Source organism: Serinus canaria, chromosome 8, assembly GCF_022539315.1.
Source record: "Serinus canaria isolate serCan28SL12 chromosome 8, serCan2020, whole genome shotgun sequence".
Taxonomy (NCBI): Eukaryota; Metazoa; Chordata; class Aves; order Passeriformes; family Fringillidae; genus Serinus; species Serinus canaria.
In genome coordinates, this window is record NC_066322.1 from 14,048,947 (window position 1) to 14,072,176 (window position 23,230).

The 23,230-nt window shown below is 42.9% G+C and overlaps 1 protein-coding gene across 2 annotated transcripts; it reads right to left on the minus strand.

The window, feature by feature from the left end:
* Nucleotides 1-348: 348 nt before the first annotated feature.
* On the minus strand, nucleotides 349-23,012 carry LOC103814920 (vitellogenin-2-like). 2 transcript variants are annotated; one of them, XM_009088577.4, is made up of 35 exons: nucleotides 22,953-23,012; nucleotides 22,582-22,602; nucleotides 22,248-22,399; nucleotides 20,223-20,474; nucleotides 19,933-20,094; nucleotides 19,654-19,802; nucleotides 19,081-19,231; nucleotides 18,818-18,975; nucleotides 18,572-18,737; nucleotides 17,959-18,084; nucleotides 16,746-16,964; nucleotides 16,143-16,360; nucleotides 15,926-16,023; nucleotides 15,383-15,507; nucleotides 14,666-14,767; nucleotides 13,948-14,067; nucleotides 13,668-13,857; nucleotides 13,240-13,333; nucleotides 12,168-12,353; nucleotides 11,832-11,970; nucleotides 11,006-11,234; nucleotides 10,747-10,922; nucleotides 10,213-10,539; nucleotides 9,902-9,949; nucleotides 9,666-9,746; nucleotides 8,105-8,317; nucleotides 7,869-8,011; nucleotides 6,388-6,526; nucleotides 5,538-5,673; nucleotides 4,133-4,319; nucleotides 2,784-2,875; nucleotides 2,218-2,315; nucleotides 1,979-2,138; nucleotides 769-930; nucleotides 349-642 (listed from the first exon to the last, which is right to left on the minus strand). In XM_009088577.4, exons 1-35 carry the CDS (start codon nucleotides 22,990-22,992, stop codon nucleotides 527-529), a joined length of 5,175 nt encoding a protein of 1,724 aa, XP_009086825.4. In that variant the 5' UTR covers nucleotides 22,993-23,012; the 3' UTR covers nucleotides 349-526. The 2 variants fall into 2 exon arrangements, with proteins under 2 accessions (XP_009086825.4, XP_050833495.1); XM_050977538.1 differs by lacking the exons at nucleotides 22,248-22,399; nucleotides 22,582-22,602; nucleotides 22,953-23,012 and adding an exon at nucleotides 20,789-20,909.
* Nucleotides 23,013-23,230: the final 218 nt, after the last annotated feature.

A 23,230-nucleotide genomic window follows, 5' to 3' on the forward strand; every position in this document is an offset into this window, starting at 1 on the left:
CCAGGCTGGGGCCGAGCGCAGGGCTCCCGTGCGAGAGCAGCGCCTGGGGCGCGGAATCCGCAGCGAGCGGCGCTGCCGCCGGGCCCGGCCCCGCCTGCACCGGCAGCGCCCGCCCGGGTCGGGGCCGCGCACCTCGGAGCCGGCGGAACCCGTCACGGGCTGGCACAGCCGCGGGTCCCGGCAGGGGCAGGCGCTGGCAGGGCCCAGCAGCTGCAGGAGGCCGACAGGCAGCAGCCACCCACCCCACGGCCGCCCCATGGCTGCCAGTGCCGGCCCGGCCGCGCAGCCTCGGCCCCGGGGCGGGCCCAGCGCGCCGCCTGCGCAGGGACAAATGAGCTCGACCGAGCGTTCAGAGAGCAGCTGTTTATTGAAAGGTCACCCTGGGGAAGGGTGCCCGGCTTGTTTACAGGATCCCCGGGAGAAGAAGCAGAGCAGAGCGGTCTCCCGGAGGGAACGGGGCTGATCCCCGCCGGCCGAGGCAGCCGTGCCCGCGGGCGGCCGGGCTGAGGCGAGCCCGAGCGAGGCCTCAGGCCGGGCAGGCCTGCCGCCGGCAGGAGCACGCTATGTGAGCGGACACTGAGCCCACGGCGTCCTCGGATTTCTGGTCCAGCCTAGGCTGCCCGTCCAGGCTGAGAGAGGAGTCTAAAGGAGAAAGGAGAGCGGGGTTGGTTACACACCGGGGTACTGCTGTGTTAGTGCTGTGCACCTCACGGCTTTTCACAGAACCGCAGTCGCACACCGTACTGTGCACGGGGTCACCAGACTCACCGGCTGGAACGCAGTGGAAGCCCACGGACACGGGAACAGTCTGGGTTGCTGAACAGCCTTTCACACAGCGAAGGACTGGCTCCACGGAGAAGCATTTTGCTGCTGTCTTCTCAAATGAAAGTGGCTTCTCACTTTTGACAAGCTGGTGCTGCAGTTTACAAGCTACAAAACATGAACCCTCTTAAAGCATGCACAGAGTTTAGATAAATGGCTTTCTGGAATTAATTTGTAGAACTGGCAAACACTAAGACCAGTGGATGAAGCTAATCTGGTTGAAGTGAATAAATTTTTTTGTCCAAGGCTCAGCCTGTGAGAAAATGAGCCACGTGGAGCACAGTTGCAAGGACAGAGATGGGATCTAGGTGGGATACTGATGGCCAAATCCAAAAAGATGTGTGTGAAAACCTTGGTCTGCTGACACAACTTTAGTTAAACTAGGACAGCACTTCGTTTTGGGGCAGCAGTGGCTCCTAGGCTATATAGCCTCTTCTGTACTCTGAGCCCCATCACACCTGCCTTGCCATGGCTGAGTTGCTTAGTCCTTAATTCTATGATCCAACCACCCCAGAGAAGCTTGATCTAAGAAAACATTACAGAAAGGCCAACACATGCCCAGAGGGTTGTGTTCCACACAAAATGTGTATTGCACCCTAATTTAACCAACACATTCATGTTTTTATGTAAGACCTAGATGGCAAGGACAATTAGTCATTCCCAGGCTGAAGTTTCCAGATTGTATTATTCTTCAGCCTGAGGAAATTAAAACAAGTTTTTCCCACCTCAGATGTCCTCTAGTTTGATAGTCAGGGCTAGATACGATTTCTTAAATCTAAACTAAAAGCCTGGAAATAACAGAATGAAAATAAAGAATGAAATTATTAAAGATGATGTAAAACTACTTCTGTCAACAGTCAAACTTCTTTCTTTTCATAATAAGTTACCAACTGAGGGAGTTTTAAGTTGAACACACAAACTCCAGGTAACTACACAATGCATAAGATGTTGATATAAAAACCCAACAAAACTAGAACTTGCAGTGAGCTACCAAACTCAGGAAAAACAGATTTTTTTTTTCTTCTTTTAGTCTGTGGCCACTAATCACAAAAATAGCAAAAAATGAGATGACTGTGCTACAATTAATATAAACCAACTATTTATGTGATTAATTAGTTGAAGGCAATTATATTAATACATGTTGGAATCTTAGTACCTCCAGTACAGGGGTCTTCTGAGATGATCCAAGAGTGACCAAAACTCACAGCATCTTTAGCTAAATATCCAGCGGGCGTTTGATATTCTCTTTCTATCTCAGCATCATATTTTCCACAGACACCACATGTTTTTCCAGCCATCCAGAAAGCAACTTGAATCTTTGTGGAAATACAGAAAAGTCGCATGTAAATGCTATTCTTCTAAAACTAAACCCACTGAAAGTAACTTTGAAATTACCTCAAGTCTATGCCCATCATAGTATAGTTTATCTATGCCATAATCTGGGGCTTTTAGTGTCAGTCCTTTCTTTTCACTGCTGATCAGCATGCTTGCAGCTGCAACAGAAAAGAAAATGTGATCTTTTCTATAATGAAGTTACTGTTTTAGGGTCCACCCTGAACCTTTTGTTAAGTTCCTGGGGAATGCACACTCTAAGGAATCCCAAAAGAGATGGTGGGAAATAAAAAGACTACTGCTTTCTGCCCTGGGAAAAGCTGAAGCCACTCACAGGGGTGGCTGTGAAGGGGTCATCTAAATTCTGGTTCTGTGGGTCTCTGGAATCATCAGACATACCACAGGCCTGCATTTTTGTTCTGTGCAAAGATGCACAGGACCAGCATCCCTTTCTTTGCTCATCTTTCTTGCCACCCACGAGAAAAGCTTGCATGAAGTTATGTTAAAATCTCCTAATTCTTTCTGAGATTAGGATGATCTTTATTTTGTGAGGTGTCTGCAGGATCGTGTCCTCTCCTTCTTCAAAAGATCAGGATAGATTAAACAAAATCTAAAGATGAGTCTCTTACCAGAATTAGATGTGTATGGAAGATCTTTTGGGGCTTGGACACCATTAATCTTCAACTGGATGACTCCATTGGAAACATACATGTCAATCTCACTTTAAATAAAGGAAATTAGTGTGAACAAATGCTTCTTCTTTGCCCTACTCAGCTTATAATTTCCTGTTCTGGCAGAGCCATCCCTGCAGGATGCTCATATCATTCTGGCATGAATTACCTTCTACCCTTTAGGGCGAAGGTTGAGGGGGCTCAGGACAGCATGCCAGCAGGAGTGCTCCCAGTACCTCCCCCTGGCTGTACCCATCTCTGTGTGCTGCTCACAGCCACAGCTCAGGCAGGAAGACACCAGGCTGCAGAACAACCTAATTGCTATTACCTTCACATAAACGGAAGGTGCTTTACATTTCAAAGGAAGATTGGGTTCCCTGGGGCAGTTCTCTTACAGCCTGAACAGGGTGTGTATTGTAGGATTTTCTTCAGAGCAGTGTTTGCTCTAATAGAAGAAATATGAAGCTCAAGCACATCAAAAGCACATCCATACAATTGCATGAAACAGTCAGGAATGATTCAGTGATGAGGAATGTCTTTATCACAAAAGATACAGTCTATAAAACAAGCATCCTTGTGTTCTTCCTCAAAACAGGTGCAGGGAATACTGGATTCCCCCTGTTTCTCTAACACTATGGCACAGTTAGGCACACCTTTTTCAGAAATAAATAATTACTTGTAATGAAACCTTACAGATCAAAGTCTATTTATGTGCTTTGAAGAACACTCACTACAATGATTTTAGTATGCATAATCCCATACAATTTAGGGGTGATTGATCCAGGCTGAAACAAAGTGTATCTTAAATGAATTTCAAATAGATTAGAACATTATGTACCAACTAAGAGATGTAATAAGAGAGTGCCTCTAATCTGGGATAAGTAATGCCCTTTTTGGCTATGTCCACTTCTCAACAACCCTGCTGTAATGCGTGTGGGTTCTAATTTGTTCTAATTATTAGCTTAGTGTAGAAGGCCAGACTAATGATTACAATAGCTCCTTCTGGATTTTAGTTTATGTGTCTGCCTAATCACTAAGTACTGAAATGAGATGGTTAAATTCTAACAAATTAATGAAGAATTTGTGGCAGTGAAGTCTTGAGGTTACTGTGAACCTCAGATATATTTCAGAAGCACTTTTAAAAGACAAAGTCCCAAACCCCACTAACACTCCTAGATATCTTTCCATTGACATCAGTACTTTCTGCATGAATCTAATGCTAGTGCCAGTCTGCCCTACCAATTTGATCTTCATTTATAGCATATTCAGCTTGGCATCTATTTTTTATTAAGTTTTCAATTACTTACTGGCTGGCGAGTCTGACATTTACTGCTGTAAAGTCAGCAGACTCTTCAAGTCTTTTCACCATCACCAGGAATTTAAGCTCTGGACTGCAGTCCTGCACCAAGACATGGTAGCAATTTGCAGGCATTAAATAGTTAAATCCAACACCATTGAAGGTGGTGATCTTATTTTGGAAAACTGTACAATGACCTGAAAAAAAACCCCAGTAAAAAGTAAGCATTTTATAATTTATACAAGACAGCTATTTTATTTTAGTTTTGTAATTAAAGGATAAAAAATCTTCTTGTTCTGCATGTTCCAATGTAGAAATGAATTAATTCTGTCAGATGAAATTTTACATTGGTAGTAATTCAGAAGTAAAACTTTGCCAGTCCCCAGGCAGCAGGACAACACCCCCGTGATTCTGGCATTGTGTGAGATGAATTGTGCTCACAGCTGGTGCTGGTGCAACTCAGTTTGTGGCATTTTGGCTTTTCTAACTTTGTTGTAGTCAAAAGAATTTCACAAGGGCTGATAACAATTCACATATCATTCCACTTGGGAAAGTTTACTGATATGCAGATACCTTTATGGAGTCATAAGCAGGATTAGAAATAGTTAGAAGTCGGGAAGGAAAAAATATCACGCTAACACTTTTTCACTGTAATGGCATTTTGTTGGAAATCCACCAGCTCTGATTAGAAAATATTTTGTAACAATAGTAGTTAATACTGATTAGTTTTGGTGTTTACCTAAGAAATACCACAGAATCATAGAATGGCTGAGGTTAGAAGGAACCTTAAAGACCATTTAATTTCAATCCCCTTGCTGTGGACAAGGACACTTTATATGTATGCATGGTATGATATTATCCCACTGATTCCAAGCAAAATGTGACTCTTTATTACAGAATTACATAAAGCTTTTCATTTTAAAACTTACCCTAAGTAAGTATAATCTGATTAGCTGTTAATACAGCATTAATAAAGCAAAAATCCCTTTAAACTCAAAGTTCAGGATTTGAAATTAATGAGTACACTTTTGGAGCTGTTTCAGCTTCAACATAACAGTGCTAATCAAGCAGAGGACCCCAAATCAGAGGTCATTTAGATGTTCTTCCCACAAATTTTGTATTGTATTTTCTTCACAATTTTTTCAGTGAAACCAAAATGGATGTATTTGGGAATGGATGTATCTGAAAGCATTATTTGGCATGGAACTTAATGTTTAATCTTCCTAGTATGTCTCCATTTCTTTACATCTTTGCAGCCTCACAGATTTTCATAGAGAAGCTTTGTTTCTATCTGACATCCAACTGATTCTTAAGGGAATAAATAAGTAAAAAAATAAAATTACATCAAAAGTGTAAATCATGTTTACAAAATTTACAAAGTCAATCAATGTTTGTACAGATAGTTACTTGCTGACCTTTAAGACTTTCAATGAGTGAAAGTGTTGCTTGGGAAAAAACCTTCCAGCCAGAGGATGGTAAAGTTGAGTTGGGTGTACCCAGATGGGAAGGGACTGGCAGGGGCAGACTGATGGCCGTGTCGTAAATTGTGAGCTGAAAATCAGGCAGGAAACAAACATGAATGGGAATGGAAATGCAAAGCACAGTATAGAGATAAGGTAGCATTTCCCTCTAATTTTCCAAGAGAACTGTGCTGACTGAAATCTAAATTAGCATCTGGATTTCAGTCAGAGTGAAAAAGAAATCAGGTCCTCTGTCTACAGCATGAAATCGTTCTACAGTGTGACACATTGCAACCTGTGGAACAGCAGTGCTGTAAATGAATTTGGATAGTCACCAATTTGCAGCTTTTTGGGTAGCTGTATATCACATTTCTCAGGCTGAACAGTTTGCTCACCTGAGATGCACACCCTCTTTCTGCCTATCCATCAAGTGCTGCTGTTTGGCTGTCTCAACAGCCTGGTTTTACTGTCTTTTCCAGAACACAGGAAACCCTGTCATCTTTCTAAAGGTTTTGGGAGGAGTGGGCTTTTTAGTAAGTTATTTTTTAACTTGCTATCAATCATGATGATTGTTTTCTAACCTGTTTCTTATTTCATATGCTTGTATGCTACACGAGAAAGACAAATACAGTGTAAGATATTTTCTTACTAAGACCAACTGCATTAATATAATGCCTTCTGAAGGGAGCTTCTTCATAGTTTTGATTGGTTTTTTTTTAAATTTTTTCGACAGGTTAAAAAACCCTTAATCATCCATTTCCTAGGTATTGACTGCTTCAGGAAAAAAGATGGTGGAAATTGTTACCTCTGGCAACTTAAAGACAACATCACAGGTTCTTGGAGATGTCAAAGCCATAACCAAGGTTGCCTGGTGAGAGGGACCAAGCTGTTGCCTTTGGGAAAACCCAAGCAAATAGGCAGCTCCTGGAAGAAATGAGTAAATCCTGGGGGCGGGGGGGAAAGGAAGTAAGTGATTAAAATGAACTGTCTTTTTTATTATTAAAGAATAAATTTAATGAAATTATTATTATTTGTTCACACTAAAATACCCCCATAAAGTAATATGCATATGTGTTAGCGTCAGGTCATGCTTTGCATCAGGGTTTGGTGATATATGATGTTGTGTATTGAAGGAGAGGTAACAAATTTATTTTTAATTGGTGTAAAAGATCTCAAGAGTCTGGATGGGAGAGTAATATGAGAAGAATATGGCAAATTTGTTTTAAACACATTCGGACTTAAAAATAGGTATCAATTACATAAGCTGCCAAATACTAACATGCTAAAAATGCTAAATTAATATTTCACATTAATATGTCAGTCATGCAGTAGTAACTTTAGGCAAGGATCCTTTGCCCACTAAGACTGTCAACAAGCTAATGGAGGGATCTCTAAGAATGAGTTTCCAAACAAGCTTGGGACTCAAATAGAGAAATACAGAAAATATTCCTTTATAAAAATGCATAGCCTCAGAGCAGAAAAAATGGTAAGTTCTTTGGCTTTGATCCATAGTAAATTGGATGGTTTAATCTCCTCTAGTACGAGCAGATAACAACTTTGGGTAATTCAATCTAATGTAAAACTTTACCTTCTTCAGGAGACTTTTAATCAAATCACCTGTATGCCTTTAGTGTGAAAACTTGTGTTGTACATGTACTTAGTTAACTGAGTTGCTGTATATGACTATATTTCAGTAGCACTATGCCAAAAAAATAGGCTTCAGTGTGGATCTGTATCTTATTGCAGACAAATGCATGGAGGAATACAATGAAGGAATGCAACAGATATTTCATTAAAAAGAAGACACATGTGAACTGAATCCAGAATGAACAGTTTTCTTACATTAAATGTCATAAGAAATTTGTTATTTAATGTGCATAAGTCTTATGGGAAGTATTTGTATCACCTGCTTTAGAAGCCATAGGCAGGTGCCTGCATTAGAAAATTAAGTAAGAGACTGATTTCATCAGAGACCCACAGTCAGGCTTCTGCTCTGAGCCTCCATGAATCAGGCAGCATGACAAGATCAATCTCCTAATTCAGACACTTGAAATGACAAGTCTGCAATAGGTTAAGTGAATCCCATCATCCCAAGTGGTTTTCTTGCATACAAAAATGCAGTATGCTTTGAAGGAATGAATACAGAGAATGCAAACATATGTAATCTGATTTTATAAAATCCTACTGATTGAGGGGATTTTTTTCCAGCTTGGAAATTGCAGATCTGAACCTGCAGTTATTTGGAGCACTCACATATATTTTTCAAAAACTAAAATGAAATCTCACCATCTTGCAGTTATTCGGATTATTGAAGGCACTTTCAGCCACTCCAGCTTCATCTGCATAGCTGGATAAGCAGCAAATTGCCCTGTTGCAATCTGAGTAGCAATCTGGTAGTCCTGGCAATCTTTACCCCATTTAAGAGAACCCTAGAAAAAGGAAAGAAATAAATTTTTTGCATAAAACATAGTAAGATCTTTATGTTTTATTTATATTTGGGCTGATTGATATTTTAAACTTACTGATACTTTTCGGTAGTTTATTACTGAAGCATCAGCACAGAGTTTCCATCTGCTTGGTCCTGTGATGCTTGATCCAAACATCTGCATTCTCCACCTCTTGGGCTGTGTGTCAGTGTACAGGACAAACTGCAATCCTGTTGGCTGCTTGTTTCTGTAGATGGCACGAAGAACTGCAGCCAGTATTGGTGGCTTTCTGTCTCCCAAGAATTCAGGCTTTGGTGCATAGAGAGGAAATAGAGACCAAAGACACAAAGAAGGCATTAGAATTACCATAGTAAAACCACTGCCATGACCAATGCATGTAAGACTATGATGGGAATGTTTTTGTGATTTTTTTTGTAATTTCAATGCAACAAAAAGAAGTATGGTACTGGATAAAGAACCAATACTACCCAGCTCAGCACTTCTCTCTTACCAAACTGCAGTTAAACTAATAGGCTTTTTGATAAAACTAGCTTGAGCACCTGTTTAAAACCATGATAATTTGTGTTACAGGGCGATCTGTTCAGGACAGTCCAAAGTGTGGTACTTGCACGAGGAGCAGCATGTGGCCCTGCTCAGTGTGGGACCCTTGTGCAGCACCTGCCTGCCTGAGTGTCCTACCTGAGCTCTGGGCAGAGTCCCCACCTGGACAGGGGCAGATGCAAGTGGAATTTGCTGTGGGGCAGCAGGTCTGAGTGACAAAGACACACAAAAGGATTGGGTGAGACAGCTGGCAGTGGGAAATGGGGAAAGAACAAGGCTGTGGCTGAAAAAGAGTTCAGGGAAGTAGTAATGTGGTAGAAAGATGGACAAGAGAGGTGAATTTAATCTGCAAGGAAGTGGTGGGGGAGAAGATGGATCCGGTTGCCTTCTTTCCACAAGCTACTTACACTGACAACTGGGAGCTGCTGCTGCTGCACAAGGCATGCCTCAGCACAGTAAGGGTTATTATTTTGTAGGCATGTAGGTCATTGCCTGAAATGTGTGACATTTTTCTTGATTGAAATCTGCTCCAGATTCCCCAGGTTCTAATAGAAGGACCAGGTACCATAAATTATGTACCATGCAGACATTCCTGAATAAACACCTGGATTGCTTTCAGAGCCTTGCTGCAAACTCAAGGGTTTTACAAAGGCCTGTTGTGGTCCTGCTAACATGAACTGAAGGACTCTGTTGTGGTCATGCTAACATGAACTGAGGATCTAATGAGCAAGAGTGGCAGAGTCAACTCCTAAACTTTTACAGAAAGATACACAATGAAAATATCCCTGAAACCAGTTTCTGATCCAGCAGGTCAGCACTTCTAAAGTGTTTTGATTTTTATAGTGAATTATTTACTGAGCAAGACAAATTTCAACATATACAGCAATACATTCCAGTTTCATTTAAAAATGTAGCCTGTATTAAATGAATATTAAATTACATTCAGTGATTATCCAATGTGCTCACCTTTATAAAATAAGAAACAGTTCAGTTTCTTTCTATATACCTAATATGCTGAATCACTTTAATTTTCCTATCTGTTATAAATATACAAAAACTGGAAATGCAAAGTAAATGCTGGGTTTCTTGCATTCACCTGAGACATGGCTCTAGAGAAATCTTCATCACTAGCTGAGGAAGAGCTGATGCTGATGTTCAGAATTTCCCTTCCTGTGTCCTGCAAAAACAAAGAATCACCTTGAAGCAGGTGCCTACCACTGTAAGCTGTTGCAGAATTAATCATATTTTCACTCCCAGAGAACTAGGATCTGATTGCAGCAAAGACAGCAACACGAGTTGTACACGCTGCTCCAGTGTATGCAATAAATGTACCTGTTCATCCACTGGCTTAAACAACAGCTGGTAAACAGGTGGGTTTGCCTGTGAAAATAGATAGGATGTAAGACCCAAGAGAAAATAAAGAACTAACTTTTGAAAAATGCATTAAAAATTTCAGTTCAGGGTATGAAAAAAAATTAAAATTAATTTTTTTAAACATTTTACAGTGAAGAATTCTGAAATGTCAAAATGCTTCAGAGAACCAGGGTTCCTCTTTGTTTGGTCCACAGTCTATGAGCACAATTTTCTGATGTACAAAAGCAATCACCATAAGAAATATAAAATGTCCAACCAGAGTGAATTACCTGTTGGTTGGAATATTCCCTGTCCCCACTACAGTGCCTGTCCCCAGTGTGGTTCTCTTGGCTGCTGCTGCTGCTGCATGCTTCACTGCTAGCAGAGCTCCCACTGCCGCTCCTGCTGCTGCTCTTGCTGTCACGCTTCTTCCCAGACTGCCTTGTTTCATCTTTCCTGTGATGATCTCCAGGCTCTCTGCCATCAGCAGAGGAAGTAGCAGAAGAGGAGGAGGAACTGGAGAGGTGGGCTATGCTGGGCTCTGCCCAGAGGCCTGTGTCTTCAGTCTTGTACTCGCGGTTAATCCGTTTTGTGCGGCGCCGTGTCTTATTTGCAGCCTCCAAAAAGAGTTGAAAGCATTATGAATTTATAGCCTGTTCTCTAACATTTCCCTGGCTGTCAGACAAGATGGTCACCACAGGCTTCCTAGGAAATAAAATTCCTCCCAGCCCAGTTCCTTGCTTTCCCATGCCAGTTTTCCACGATGGAAACCCTTGGCTTCATTACAGGAAATATTTCCCTCTCTGATGCTCAAAGTCTCTTACCGTGAGTACCTCTTCAATGCCTAGAATCTTCTTCAGTTTAGCTTGAATGTCCTCGTTTGGAGCTGCCTCTCCCTCTTCCTTTGACCCTGAGCTTGATACCTCAATTATTTTTGAAGCTGCTTTGGATCCTGCTTGAACCTCCAGCTGTATTTTGTCAATATCAGCATCTGTATGAACTAAAGGGAAAAGCTTTCCAGGGCTGTGCTGTTTGAGCCTTATTTACAGTGATTGACAGAAAAATTTGTTATTATGACTGTACCTGGCTTTAAAATTATTTTGGCTTCAAATTCTCCAAATAATTTATGCAGATAGGTATTTCTTAAGAAAGCAGAATTTTGTGATTTAAGGCTGAGACAAGTAGAACATCCCAAACTTTCAAATTTTTTACAGAACCTGCGTGAGTAAAGTCTTCTTCTTGCACTGTTGTGACGTGCCTCTTCTGAACCTTGTTGGTATCCCTTGGATATCACATTAGGTAAGCTGCTTTGCTGCATTAAACAAAAATAAGACAGATAAAGTAATTTTCCATAAGAAATAAAATTATCCCAGCTCTTATAATAATTCCTTCAGTTAATGAAGAGAATGGTGACAGTCCTGCTTAAAGAAGCAATGCTTAGAATTAGAGATCCAGGCACTGAAAGCAGTGGGGTTTCCTGCAAAATACTCAGTGGAAGAGGACAGCTCTCCTGCCCACCCTTTCTCAGGCAGTAAATCTGTATCCTGTTCAAGAACCATATTTTTCACATTAGTCTGATTCAGAAAAAAAAAAAAAAAAAAAAAAGAGATATTGAGATATTGTACAAAGGATGTGAATTTCAGACACCTTCCCATGGCTGTGAAGAAATGGGAAGACATGCTGTCAAAGCAGCCCCACCTGCATGCAGTGAAGAAAGTGAGTGGACCTTGAAGGATCATGTCATGAACCCGTTGGGTTTTAGGCTTGACTTGGGAAATATCAGGCCCCTGTTGAATTTCACCATTCCTGTGTTTGTGATCTGGTTAGCCAGCTCCCATGTCAGGGGTGCCCAGCCCTTCTGAGGAGCTCTCTGCCTGTCTGCAGTACAGGTGGCAAGAGGCTTCCTTACCTTCCAGCTACCAGGTTTTGAAGATCCTTCTGTTGACTGCTGATCAGAGATACTTGGTATTTCTCCTTTGGGGAAAATCTGGGATTTCTTTTCTGAATCTATTTCTTCCATGTTCCTTGAAATAGCATAAACTTCACTCCTGTGGAAGTGATAAATGGCACACAAGTAAGGCCTTCTGATTTCACTCTACCCATCTTTGCTGGTGCCAAAAAGACAGTCCTAAGCTTTGTGTGGCTGCTGAGGTATGGCAGACCTTAACAAGTAGTTGTATACTTGTGATTTTAAAACAGGGAACTCAAAATCAGTAACACAGAGCAAGCAAAAACTCTTCTGTACCTCACAGCTGCAACCTCAACCTCTTGATGGCAGGGAAGGGTTTCAATCTTCAAATTTTTTTCTTTCATATTTATCCTGGCATCAAATTTCATTGTAGTGTTGGCACTGAACTCGGCATGATATTCAAAACCACTCTGAAAGTACTGTGTATTAATCCCCATCATTGCAATCATATGAAAATATGCTCTGAAAGAATGGAAATAAAACCGGGCATAATTATATATTAATATGCAAAAATTTAACTTTGAAATGCAAAAGTACATTTTCATGCTGTTCTTTTTATTGTAAGTCCCACAACTGATGGATGAAGAGATTTATCACAAGAGGATAATAAAAAAGCTAAGATGCCACTGGAAAATGTGGCTTGTCTGAAAAACAAAGCTAACATGGACCTTCTGACTGCATTGTCACTGGTGTTGTCACTGTCATTGCTTGAGGACAAGCGAACTCCAGGATCTCATAGCTTCAGATTCTGCCTATTTTTATAATATTATCACTACTATCATCATTGTTGCCATTATCCTTATTAGTACTGTTGCTTTTGCAGGTCCAGAAGCATTTCCCTCTGCCCCCTGAAATCCTTCTGGCTTATGCCAGGTGATGATGCGATTCTATGCTGAAATTGTAAAAAAACTTGATACCTAAGATAACATATTTTCACATCTTAGTACATTTAGTCATTGAACAGGTACAAATGTAAGCATTTCTAGCAATGGCAGAACAGCACAGTATCCTGTAGGATACTATGCACATTGCAGGGTTGTGAAGCATCAGAGGATTGTGTTGCTTTCTCACAACTTTGCTGCGCTAGACTGACACATTTGTCCAAAATCTGGGACAAACAAGATCCCTGTATAGCTACATGCTACCACATACATATGTCAGACATAACTATAACTATAACGATAACTAAATATAAATATAAATATAAATATAAATATAAATATAAATATAAATATAAATATAAATATAAATATAAATATAAATATAAATATAAATATAGATATAGATATAAATATAAATATAAATATTAACACTTGTGTGTGTATATGAATATATATGTAATTTTTACTTTGGCCTGATGTCAGCATGAATATCCGTCTTGGTTTCCCACAACTGTGAGGTTTTAAAATTGTCAGATACTGGTGGTGATACCTTTACATCCACTGAAAAAGACAGAAAGAAATTATATGAACAGAGAAACAATAAATTCTGGGGATAAAATACTTTCAATAAACATATTAGTTAATGCAAGGGCAGTGCTTTTGCATTTTGAAATATGTTACATGGTTATTTAAATTTGGCCAATTCAAACCAGAGTTATACAAATATGTCTCAGGTGAAGTATCCTGATTACTTCTCAAACCCTTTGGAGGCAGCTGGTCACCAAGGTTTCAGCATTTCTGGGGTATTTTTCCAGATTATACAAGGGTTTACTTTCAGCAGGGGTCGGACCCACAGTTATGTGGAAGACTGCTCAGTTTGCCTTCCCAAGCTCACCGTCGGCCGCCGCCTGCGCCACCGCGGCCGCGCACAGCCCGAGCTCCAGTGGCAGGCCAGCGACGGTGGGGACGATGTGCCGCATCTCACCCACCAGCACTGGCAGGGTCCATCGCCCTGAAATGCCTCTCTGGACCTCCTCCACCACTTTTTTCACCACTGGCTGCCAGTCTGATGATCCAGTTAGACTCTGGAAACAGAGAAATGGGTTACGTAAGAGGAGACATGGAAGGGAAATTATTCAGAATTGCAGACAAAAAGTCAACAGCCTTGTCAGTACCATCATCATCTGTTGAATGGCGTCTTTGTCAACGTCAACAAAGGCAATCTCTTGACCCAATACTTTGATGTAAGCAGATACCAGGGGGTCTTCAGGTGGCAGTTCTTTCCATCCCAGAAGCTGTGGTGTTTAGGAGAGATGGGGAGAAAGGGAAGAAGCATAAAATATCACTTAAAGTGGAGCAATGTGTTAACAAAGAGTAAATCCCACCTGAAGGATGAGAACTATGGTTCCTTAGCCAAAAACCAAACAGACCCAATATTACAGGTCTGAACCAATGTGGCCTTTCTTACATTGCATAGCTGGTTTCAGAGAGAGTTTCCCCATGTCAGGATGAGGTAAGAGCAAGGTACTTTCTGCTGCTATAAGTAGTAGGTGACACCCAAGGACTCATGAAGGAAAAACCTTATTCAATTATCATTTTAAAAGAGAAGAACAACCACTTAGTGTGTTCTAACATACACTTTAAAACATTTTGGCTCCCAGCAGCAGCCTCATCTTTTGTGCTGTACATTAAGAGCTAACACATGTTGAGTGAAAAGGTGGCACCTGTTGAGAGAGTAAGTACAATGTAAGTACAGCTTTCCATGACTGAACGGGATGACAGACTCCTTTCTTCCAGAAACATCAAAGGGATGGCTCAGTGGGTGGGTGATGCAACCCTGGTGCTGGCAGAGGCTGTCTGATGCAGACAGGTCAGAAAGGTGCCCAGACATACCGATTTACCCAGCTCCTTTAGGGTCTTGTACGTGTCATACTCTGCAAAGGGAATGTTCTGCTTCCTCATGAGCTTGGTTAGGCCTTGTTCCCGGAAAGCCACCTGTAGGAAAGAGTCAGGCAGCACAGCCCAAGCACAAGAGAGCTCAGGGAAACTCTTGTGCCTGGGATTAACTCACTGAGGCCACACGAAATACTTGTTTCATGAAGCCATTGCATTATAAGGACATGTCTGCCTGGTAGATGGCTGCAGGCTATGGCTGCATATGTTGAGGACGTGCTGAGCCAGCCAGCCTTAAATTAGTCAGCAGGGATAATTTTAGGGTTGGGCAGAACTCAGCCCAGGCTGCAAAGCTTGCTCAAGAGCTGTGTGAATTCCTGCACGCTGTTACATGGAGCTTTGTGCTGCCCTGGCTGTACTGCTGGCTGAAATTTATTTTCCCTGTACTTATGCAAAATACCCTGGATCCCACGTGACTTCAGGTGGGCAGATGGATGTTCTGCTGTGTAAGCTTTCCTCCGCTCCCAGACTTACATGCCTATACTGGATGTGCTCATTGATGAATCCATGTGCCAAGAAGCCCAAATAAAGGAAGAAGCCTAAGTAAAATCATAATCATTATCTAAATTTTTCCTTCCACGTCCGCCCTCAAAACCAGAACTGGAGTTAAACACTACATCACAGTCCAAAAGCTGGCTGCCTTAATGCAATACTTACCTCAATAATATCCATTGCAGTGTTTGCATAATAGCCTCTTACTTTTGTGATTATGTCAGATGGAAACATGGTGCTGGGACTGTTCATTAGATAGACCCTCCAAATGGCACCAGCCTGATACTGAGCTGTCATAGGAATAAAAAGCAGGAGAAATTAGGGTCTCCAAGGTGTGTGGTGACCATAGGCCACCTCAGCTATGTGCTGTACAAGATCACAAGGGTTTCTGTCAGGATTCAGTCCCATTGGTCCTCAAGCTTGCAACCTCAAGAGGAGGACTTTATTCTAGGGCAGAGTCAACACAACCCCAGGGACTGAAGAGGGAGGCCTAAATCCATGTGCAAGCACCACTTTCCCCAGCAGATACCAGAGATTTGGATTTGGAAGAGTCTCAGGAAATTTTGCATGTTAGGAAGTTCTGTTTTTCTATTTCGAGAGTGCACTAATCTCACAGTTCATGATTGGATTTTGGATGAAAATCACAGAACACAATAGAGGCACTTGGCTACCTAGGCTGAGGAAGTGCACAGGGCAGCTGATACTCACAGGAATAGTCGCTGATCTGAATGACCTTGCTGTAGCGATAGCTCAGCCTGTCAAGCCTGGGGCCCAGGAATTTAATAGCAATGTTGCAAGCAGCAGATCTGAGTAACAGAATTAAAATCATATGAAGAGAGTTAACTGTGACCAAATTCTTAGAAAACTGTATGGGAAAAAAAAAATCTCAGTTTTCTACTAAAAATATACTTCTTCCTTTACTTACAGTTTATAGAGCTGTGGGATCCTGCCTGCTGCCAAAGCCTTCATGTGTGAATATGCAAAACTGGCTACTTGCAGGCTGGGCTCTGTCAGCAGCGAGCTGGCCAGAGCTGTTACTGTTGGAAGAGCAGGCTTGGTTTCGAAGAGAACCACACAAGCCACCATTCGGACGTTGGGAGCAAGCGTGCTGTCCATAAAGACCTGGAGGGTGAGCTCCCTTACCTACAGGAGGAGATAGAACCTCTGAGAAGCCCACAACTTCCTGGGGAGCAGTGCTTCCAGAACAGTGCATGTGTGCTCTGCAGTGGATGGAGAACAGAACCCTAAACAAGAGATGCTGTCACTGAAAATGGGGATATTGCTGGGTGAACAGGGCTGGGAGAAACAGCCACTAGGGTGAGCATTACAGGGACTAAAGCACTCTTTCCCAGGATATCAGCAAGGATGGGATGATGGCAGGATTTGCAGCATGGGCAAGGGGAAGACAGTAACTGAGAAGCCTGTCCAGAGTTGCTAACGTTACCTGATGGCTTTGTTATTCCTGAATCACTAATCAAACCCAATCCATACCCTTTAAGACATTTGTTTAAATAATAATTTCAGTTACTTTTGCAGGGTCTTTTCTTGCAATTTTCCTTAAGGCCAACACAGCATCAGCATGAATTCTGTTTGGTAATGAAGCTGCAGCTGAGGAAAATGTTGGCAAAAACTTCAGGATGCGTTTGATACTGGCTGGCTCTCCTGCATTGCCCATGGCTTTCAGGGCCAAGGACATGTCTTTTGCATCACTTTTGCTGATGGCTTCAGTAGCAAGGTCGTGGAGTGGCTGAAAATGGAGTAGACACTATTAATCTCACCAGGTAATGATCAATGATTTTGTAGTAGTGCATAAAAATGTGCATTGCCATAGCAAGCAAAAAAAATTACTGCTGCAAATCCCAGAACTGAGTTCTTCAGACTTTTCTCCCAGGAAAAATCTCACCATCATTATCAGGATACTAAACACAGACCATACAAATAAACTTGGTTTTCTCCTTGCACAGTGTTGTAGTTGAATTGTGCCTGAGCTGGAGTGTTGGAGACAATCCCAGGCAGGTGCCTGCACCAAAGAGTCTGTTGCCAGCCCAAAGGCAGTGCTGAGTTGATGCCAAGCTCAGTTGCTCCCAGGGCCACCTCTGCCAGCCTTGCCAAATTGCACTTGCATTTTTCACTTCCTACAATAATTTCAAGTTTACTCAAATGGTTCTGCTGTTCTGAGAAGTGGAATTACCATTTGGGTCAGCTGGCTTTATTTTACTTTATTTTGGAAGATTTAAACACATGTCAAACACCAGCAAGGCCTTCTCAGTGCTGTGGTCCTGCTGAGCAAGGAGCTGGGGCTGCACAGTCCAAGGACAATGTCCTGAATATTTCTGACAGGGAAATGCAATTTTGTAGCAGAGCCCTAACCCATGACATACCTAGAGCTTTGCTTATATTCACACTTTGCTGTCTTTTTAAGTACACTGTACTTAGTGTCAAATTAGAATCCCAGAATCATAATTATTTTGCTTTAATCCGAGTTTTGTCACAATTTAACTCAGTTTCAGGCTGGTTATAGAATCCATTATCCTAATGGGCTTCTAGTACTACATTTGAAATTCTGAACTGTTACAGCCTGATCTTTCAAAGGCATCAGCTCAGTGTTTCATTCTGAGTTTGCAACGCTGAGTGAGGCATGCAAATAGTGAGTTATCTAATTGCCAGCATTGTGAGAGCTAAATCAAAGACACTTTTAAAATTTTTTCACCTTTTATGAGTAAGAAATGAGAGTCACATACCTGAAGAAGTTCGTTTGGACACAGTAAAGCCTGAGCACAGTATTTATTCACCATGCTACCATATCCTAGGTAAACAATTATCCTATGCATCAGTACTTTCTGGATTTGGGGACAGGTCAGAAAACTCTGCAGAAGGGAGAAGCATCATTTTTTACTGTTTCTAGTAATCAGAGCTGCATTTATTAATAAATGCATTTGCAAAATAGATAAAATTGATTTGTGCACTTTCTAAATAATTTCAGGAATTAAATCAAATGCTAGACATTCAGCTACAAGAAAATTAAGTAGATTTGCTCAGTTATGCTGTATGCTCTTTAGATACTGATAACATATTATTTTCTTGAGTTTGTCTTTTTTCTTTTTAACTTGCGATTTGGCAAAAAGAATCAACAGCAGTTTTCTTATAGTTTGTGAGGTTTAATATAAAATATAATTACAAACTTTTGGAAACAAGTGTTTGGGAACATTTTCTGAAGCATGTCCCATTTTTGTTAATACCTTGCATTTTACAAATTTAGATGGAAATGTGTTGTATCTTTCACTTATGATCCTATGAATTCACCTTTAAAAAGGAGTGAGAGGGAAAACAAAAGGACGAATGATCTGTACTCACTGAGGCGATTTCCAGGGTCTGTTTGTTTGGTGTAACAAAATGGAAGGCGAGAGGGAGAGTCACTGCTGCTTCCCAGATGTTCAGCTTCTTGTCGTGGATTTTTTGCTTCAGGAATCTGAACGTGTCAGTAGCTCCAGCAGCACAGATGGCACTCAGGAACCAGGGCCTGCCAGGGAAAGGAGGGCTCATCATCCTCACTGCCCAGCCTGCCTCTGATCAGAACCCCTGGCTGAAGGCCATAGCTACCTGTAGGGGAGCTCATTGACAAACTGCAGCCACAAAGACTCAATTTGATCAAGGGTTGCTACACGAAAAAGCTGGACCGTTTGTAAGAACTTGGCTGAAGCTTCTTTCGTGGCTCCTCTCTCGTTATCCTGAACTAATTGCCGCAGCGTCTCCGTTAACTGTGGGAAAAACAGACAGCTGGAAGGATCCACGTCCAAAGTAATTATGGGATGATCTGTTAACCTTATAAATAGTGAAAGTGGGTGAAAGTAAGCCTCTAATACCTGTAAATCTGGATTTTTGATCCTTATTAGAGGAATTGGCATCTGGAGTAGCTCTCCTGAGAAATGGTAACGAAGGCTCCCCTGTTTTTGCAGCGGAGATGTTGGTTCACTGAGAGGAGGCCTTTTAGTGCCGACCAAGGACAGCTCTTGTCTTCAAGGGAAAGAGGGAAACGCATCAGCACACAGTAACCTCACTGTGCATGGAGGGCTTGCACAGCATTGGAGCAGACTGAGGGCTACCCAGCAGGAATTCAAATGGAGGTGCACTTCTCTGTTCATCCATTGCTCAGGATTATCTGGAAAAGCCATATGACTGCAAAAGCCTTTGTGAGAGCTTGCTAAAGTCTCTGAGGTGTTGGACAGATGTTTTGGGTGGCCTAAACAGTAGGGCACAGGCCACCTGAAACACCCTGGGCATCCTGGGCTGGGCATCCCAGGAGCTGTCTGGTGTTTTGGCCCTTGGCAGCCACAGGCCAGACGCTTCTTGTTATCTCACCGTCCACAGTAAATGTAAAACCAGTTTTAAGCACCTCCTCCTGGCTAAGATAATGTAAGGACATGCACAGAACCTACCTTGCCTCCACGACTGCTGCCCCGTTGGGTTCATTGAAAGGAGAGATCTGGTACACCTGGTCTGACATAGCGGACGTCAACGATGCCCCGCTGTCATCATACTTGATCTTGTAGGTGAATGTCACCGTGCCCTTAATGGTTCTGGCTTTCTAGAAGTGCACAGAGACCCACTCAGAAACAGGAATGGGCTGGTCAGCCCAGAGAGGCCAGAGCCCCGGGAGCATCAGCGCCAGCAGCGCTCACGGCCGAGCAGGGCAGCGCTGGCTCCTGTGCTCGTACCAGGGCACAGGTGGGGCAGGGTCGCACGTAGGCCATTCCCAGGCTCCTCTCTGCTCTATCCTGGCAGTCTGTCAGGTCCTTGCTTTTGGAAACTGTGGCACGTTTATTCTTGCTGTCGTCCTGGATAACGTATCTGGTTTGGCAGATGCCTTCAATCCCAGCCTGCAAGTGTTGGTTAAACACAGTGAATGCCCGCTTGAAACAGAAATAAAAGGGTCAAAGAAAATGTCTGGGAAGTATAACTTACTCTTTAATTTGAAATGGGTAAAATCAGAATGGAAAAAACAAACCTCCTGTAGCTCATACACATTTTGTGTCTTTTTGATGGTTATCTGCAGCATGTTCAGAACCCCTCTCGCTAGGTTAGTGCACAGAACAGGACAGTCCTCAGGGGCAAAAATACTTCCAACCCTTCCTTCAGTGTATTCAAACTTAAAGGGCTGGCTGAGACACGCAGCAATGGTTTCTGAGAGCCTCGAAGATGGAGTGAAGGAGTCAGTGGGCCAGAAGCCATTGTGTTCCTCCAGCTTTGGGGATCGAATCTGTGAACAAAAATAGGAGAACAATCATTCTGTTCACCATTTCAGATTGGAATAGTGCTATAATACAGAAACTGGACACTCCTTTTCCATGGCAAGACAAAAGTCCCTTGTTTAACATTGCAGGAAACAATTTGCAGTTAGGACTTCTGTGTTCAGCCTAGGAAGCATCATTGAAAACGCAAATTTCCATGAAGGATTTCTGCCAGGGAAATAAGATTATGTGAGCAGAATTCCAAAGTTCAGGAAGTCTGATGAAGCTTGTAGGTTGGAGTGAAACGCCAGTTACCAACAATCAGCACAGACAGGATACTCACTCCTTTCCCACAGATGACAAGTGAGATCTCCCTTCAGTCTGCAAGGCAGCCAAATCATTATTGCCCAAGCTGCCTGCCTGAGCACACAGGGACTGTTCTGGCTGCTGCTCCAGGTCCAGCACGTCCCCGAGCACCAAAGCCACGGCACAGCTGATGGGGGAGCAGAGGTGACCGCAGGAGCTCACCCTTTGGGAGTGGCTGACACCCCTGTGAGCTGCTCTGGCTGCGAAGCTTGTGCAGAAGTCCTTGACTGCTACCTAGTGGAAGTGTGTGCTGCACGCACAGACCCCTCTAGTCCCTCACTTACACACACACCTCCCACCCTCGTGCAGTAAAGTACATGTTCCTGCAGAGGGAAAAGGTGTGGGCTCTGTGCTCTATTTTAGGCATTTATAATGGATGCTGCAAGGGTGGCTTGCCTCTTGTCACATTTTCTCAAATTGAATCCTACTCGAGGCTCTTGTCTGCAGCTGCTAACGTTGTAGCAACTCCAGTGAGGTTACACAGAGCCTGCAATTGCAGCCCTGTGTAAAGTTTGGCAATAGGTACTCCTTCACACTGTTTCACTAATATATGTGCAGGGTTACAGACTGAGAAAACTCCTAGGTGAGTGCTGAGAGCAGCTCTTACAGCTTTTTCTCCATGAGCTGTCTTCTCAATCCCTAGTCTGTGGTCTTTCAAGACATGCCAGTATTTTAAGCTGTTTGGTTTAATCTTTTTGATGAGTAACAATGCTTCTAGATCTGATATCATTATGATAAACACAGGCATTACCATTACAATTCTTCACATTTGAATTAATGCCTATGTTAAGAATATCAAAAGAGGCATAATGGAGATAGTTGGGTCTTACTCATGTGATGTCTGAATTCCAGTGCTGCGCTTTTTTAGGCAATGGACCAGGTTAAAAAACATGGACATTTCATTCTAGAATGCTCATGTTTATACTAAAGCTTAGTGCTACCTTCGTAAAATTATCTTAAGGACATTTCTTTAAAGCAGCTGCCAGCCATATTTTGTATGGAGGTGAACCTAAGGTAGCTTTAGCCAGGGGGCTCAGACCCCGATGGCAGCAGAGTGGAGCAGCTCCAGCTCCTTCCTTGCTCCTGTGAGCAAGCCTGTGGTGCTCTCTGTAGGTCCCTGCTGCTAACCAAAGCAGTCTGGATGCAGCTGCAGACCCTTCAGCAGTGCCCTCAGCTCTCCCCATCATGCCTTGAGTGTACAGGGTGCAGAGCTCAGTGCCCCTGCCCACACCTCTGTCCCTGCTGGAGAATCATCACTGCCTGAGGGAAACTGCTGGGGCTTGGAGGGCCATCTCAGCAGTGGCTAGGGCCCATGGCTTTTGGGGGAGCTCTACTTCTTTTTGTCACTTATCCTGCCAGCCTGGAGGGACGAAGGAAGCATCTTTAGCTGCATGATGTCAGTGGGTGGGAGGGTTCCTGTGGCCATGGTGGTTTACCTGCAGGAGGTGCTCACTGTGGGACACACGGCTGATCTCCACCTTGCTGGCCAGCCTCAGCCCTGCCATGGCCAGGCTCCTCTCAGGGAGCCCGTGCATAATGATGCTCTCGTAGCTGTACAGGTAGGTCTTGCCCATGTGAAAAACAGGCTCTGTTAGGGAAAAAAATATAACAGAAACACTTCCTTGGCTATGACTGTTGTGGTGTTACTTGAACCAGCCCAGCAAAGAAAGGTGAAGTGGCCACTGCCAAAACCAGATGCAAGCAGTGGGCAAGGCAAGGCTGTAAGGGAAGGCAGCAAGGGAGCTTCTGCCTGACAGGGGAGCCACTTACCAAGGTCCTGCTTCTGGGCCTCTGTGAGGAAGGAAAGAGAAGTGTCCATGAAAAAAAACATTTCTGTAGATCCTTTAATGTATTATTCATTAAGCCAGTGTGCTAATGGTTGACAAACCACAAGTAATGGGGCTCACCCCACACCCCCAGGACACCAAGCCCATGCCAGCCCTGCTCACAAGCTGCTGCTTGCTTGGCTTTTCTCCTGCTGCTGAGCTTAGCACAGAAATCTAACAGTTTACAGCTGAAGCTATAAAAGGGCTTCAGCAAATGAAGTTGTAAATATCCCTGGAAAGCCCCGGGGAGATACAATTTGCTCAGGATCACAGCGGCTGTCACAGCTCAGCAGTGATGGTAAAGCTTCTACTTACCCACAAGGGCAAACACCAGGGCCAGGATGAGTCCCTTCATGCTAAAAGTGACTGAAGTCCACAGGGAAAAATCTGTGGCTTTTATAGAAGAATTATTAACAGGAGCAGTGAATTTTGTTGAATTATCAACTTCTTATCAACCACCCAACAAACTCTTTGAGGGAGAGGGGGTTGGGGTCAGGGCAATGGATATTTTTGCTGAATCAAAACCATCACAAGTTCTGTTGTCCTCACTTCACCAACTGAATGTCTTGAAAGTACCTTTAGAAACAACTAAC